Source organism: Thunnus maccoyii, chromosome 3, assembly GCF_910596095.1.
Source record: "Thunnus maccoyii chromosome 3, fThuMac1.1, whole genome shotgun sequence".
Taxonomy (NCBI): domain Eukaryota; kingdom Metazoa; phylum Chordata; class Actinopteri; order Scombriformes; family Scombridae; genus Thunnus; species Thunnus maccoyii.
This window is the reverse complement of record NC_056535.1, coordinates 27389541-27392637: the sequence shown is the minus strand read 5'-3', so window position 1 is coordinate 27392637 and position 3097 is coordinate 27389541. Positions and strand designations below refer to the sequence as shown.

The window sequence follows — 3097 nt, the reverse complement described above, 5'->3', positions numbered from 1 at the left end:
CGGGTGCGTTAGTCTCACACCTAAAGTCAATAGTGAAATATCATGCTGACGGAGGAAACAACAGTGATACAGGTTATAAAAAAATTTAGAGGATAGTGGTTATAAACTAAAAAAGAGGATCTAAAACAGTTATAGCAGCCTTTGGTTATCTGTGGCTCTCCTCACCCTGCCAGTTGCCTTTGTTAATAAATCACTCACTAATCTGTCCAGACCCCTTATAAAAAGGCAGAGCAGATATGCAGAAACCACAGAAGAAACACTCATCTAAACTGAGAGGTATCTTGCATCATCATCTGAAAATGAGAGTGCTCAGTGTTGTCCTTGTTTTGGTGCTGTCTGTGTGCAGTGGAACCCTTGGTGTGCAGGTTCAAGTGAGTATTACTTGTTCTTGGAAATACTGTTGATGTTTTTGTCTTATCGATGGGGCTGTTTGGGTTGTTTCTTTCTTTTATCTCTGTCTTTACTCAGTTTTTCATTTTCTGCATGTCAGTGTACCTTAGAAATAGTAGTAGTTGACACCAAGGGGTCATAATGACAATTTTTTGTGTGAATTTGTGATGTTTTCAGGCTTCTTTAGGGTAGAAGACTCATCTAAGGACAACAGCAATGATTCAGTCAAGTCATGTTCGCTCAATTCTGTAGAGCCTCAACTAAAGTGGCTATTTAGTCAGCTTTAATTTCACACCCATCTCTAAAAAAGGCATCCCATCTGATTTAAGATGCTTTCAGCCCTCTAACAGCTGCAATTAGAAGACCTGTACAGTATGCACTTTTCTGCAGTTCAAAGCACCTGCAATTGGAAGATTTGAATTATACCAATTTTTCTTGTTCCTCAGTGTTCTTCTTGTTCCTTCACTTTCAGGTTGGAGACAGCAGCTTCCCCCTGGAGGCAGTGAAGCAGCTGAAGGAGCTGATGGATTTAGACAACTACGTCAGCCCTCACCTCGCTGAGACTAGCGTTGCAGCTGTCTGCGCCAACCCTCTCCTGCCACAGGTCTTTCAGCCTGTGTGCCGTGCCAAGGGGACAGGCATTGTTTTCTCCAGACTAGGTAAGGATGAGCCAAAGGGAAACAAAATACAATATATAGAAATGCTGGACATGGAATTTTTAGTACAAACATATTATGGTATAGTGGGATCCACACAAGTGTCTTCTTGATGTGTCTTCTGATCTATACATATAAATATGAGGACATTATTCATCTCTGAACAGCGTGTTTGGTGCACATTTTATGTAAGCTCTCAACATTAAATTATGACTCTGGTGATATTCTCTATTTTAGTTACTGTCAGCAAATCCCATGAAAAGACCAAAACCAACAACAGCAACCATCTTACAATCTTTTCCAAATGGGCTCCCAGCCTCAAGGCCTTTGATTCCTAATGAAGACATAAATCTTTATAAACAAGTTACAAATATAATACAAATATACTTTCATTTAAAAAATGGGCACAATAATTTCCTAAAACAGCTGGGCACTGTAGGTTTTAGCAAAGGAGTGAATAGTGCATTGATTGGGGACTATTTTCAGCTGCGGATTAATACACATTTAGTGCATTACTGAGTATTTACGGCACCAAGACAGTGTCTGATTAATTTAAATAAAAACTACAGAGCCCACGTTCCTCTTAACGAAGGAACATGTCACCCAATGCAAGAGTGCACTCATTTATATGTTTTTAATAGTTTTTGGATAAAACTATATCAGGCACTACTTGTTAGTAATGTCTATTCATTGTTAGTTTTGGTCTTTTAATGGGATTTGTTGAAAATAAGAAAAATGTACAACATCACCAAAACTTTCCTTTAGCTAAGAGGCTGCATCAAGTGCAGTAAATCAGATACCACAATCAACCAGTTAGCTTAGCTTAGCATAAATACTGGAAGCAGGGGGAAACAGTTCCATCCAAAGGCAACAAAATCTGGCCACCAGCCCTGCTAAATTCACTAATTTACACATTATAATTAATTTGCTTAATCTGTACAAAAACTAAAGTGTAAAAGCAACATGTTGTAGTTTTATGTTATATGAGTCTTCTCCCTTCTCCCTCTCATGCTCTACTATCTGAGGTACCACTACTGAACTGCCTGTTCAGTGAGCATTGATGTCCAAAATTGGCTTTTGTAAGATTCATACAGGAAGCAATCATATGCAGGCTTTTAGAGATGCTGGTTAATCCACAGTTTTATTACTCAGGCACACTCTCTCTCTCGAACTTGAGATTAAAGACACTTATGACAGGTGCAGGCTTCAGATAGTTCACTCAAGTGGATCCCACTGTTTACACATCATATTATGCACATCCTGCAATTGCTGCACCATAAAGTGGCTCAGGAATGATAATGCCAGACAAGAGGCCTATGAAAGGCTGAGCAAATAGTCTTTGGGGAACATTAGGTTCATTTGACACAGGCAGCACCCTTGTTGCTGTATTGAGACGGATACGGATACGGATCCCATTATCAATATTAGCAGTGTTTTATAAAACTGAAAAGCTGGCCCTTGACTGGTGCAAAACATATTTTAGGTTGGATTCACATTTATGTTTCTTTTTTTTTCTTGTACTTTCCAGTGTATATCATCACACCTTCAGATCCCTGTGAAATATGTGCCAACCCTTCCTGCTTTGGGTGTCTGTAATGAGGCTGCCATCTGCTAGACACCCGAGCATGTCGCCCAAGAGCCTCTGAGGGCGTCATCCTCCATAGTTCCTCCACATCTCTATGTATAACGTAACCATGGACATCAGCAAAACATGTCCTGTCACCCAGCAACCAAGCCCAACTGGATCAAGGCTCAGTGACCAAATGGTCAACCTACTAAAAATCACTGTAATATCACTCTTCAACTCACTTTCATGCTGAAGTTTTAATTTATTGAGTCTGCAGTCTTGATAATAAAAAATATGTCTTCTTGCATCCTTGAAAGCAGTTTTTACTTGTAGTTTCAAGAACCGATAAACACAGGGAGTCAATGGTTTCAAAGCTACTGAATGGAAAGAAAAAAGTATTAAAGAAGGACATTAAGTTAATTGAAATGAAAGCAAATAGCAACATGAAAATAAATGAGAAGAGGGAGGATGAATCACTGGTCCA

General features: G+C 39.3%; 1 protein-coding gene across 1 annotated transcript; it reads left to right on the top strand.

Annotated features, from left to right (window-relative positions):
- Nucleotides 1–299: 299 nt before the first annotated feature.
- Nucleotides 300–2807, top strand: LOC121894681 (guanylin-like). The gene is made up of 3 exons (XM_042407425.1): nt 300–371; nt 863–1049; nt 2575–2807. Exons 1-3 carry the CDS (start codon nt 300–302, stop codon nt 2640–2642), a joined length of 327 nt encoding a protein of 108 aa, XP_042263359.1. The 3' UTR covers nt 2643–2807.
- The last annotated feature ends 290 nt before the right edge of the window (nt 2808–3097 follow it).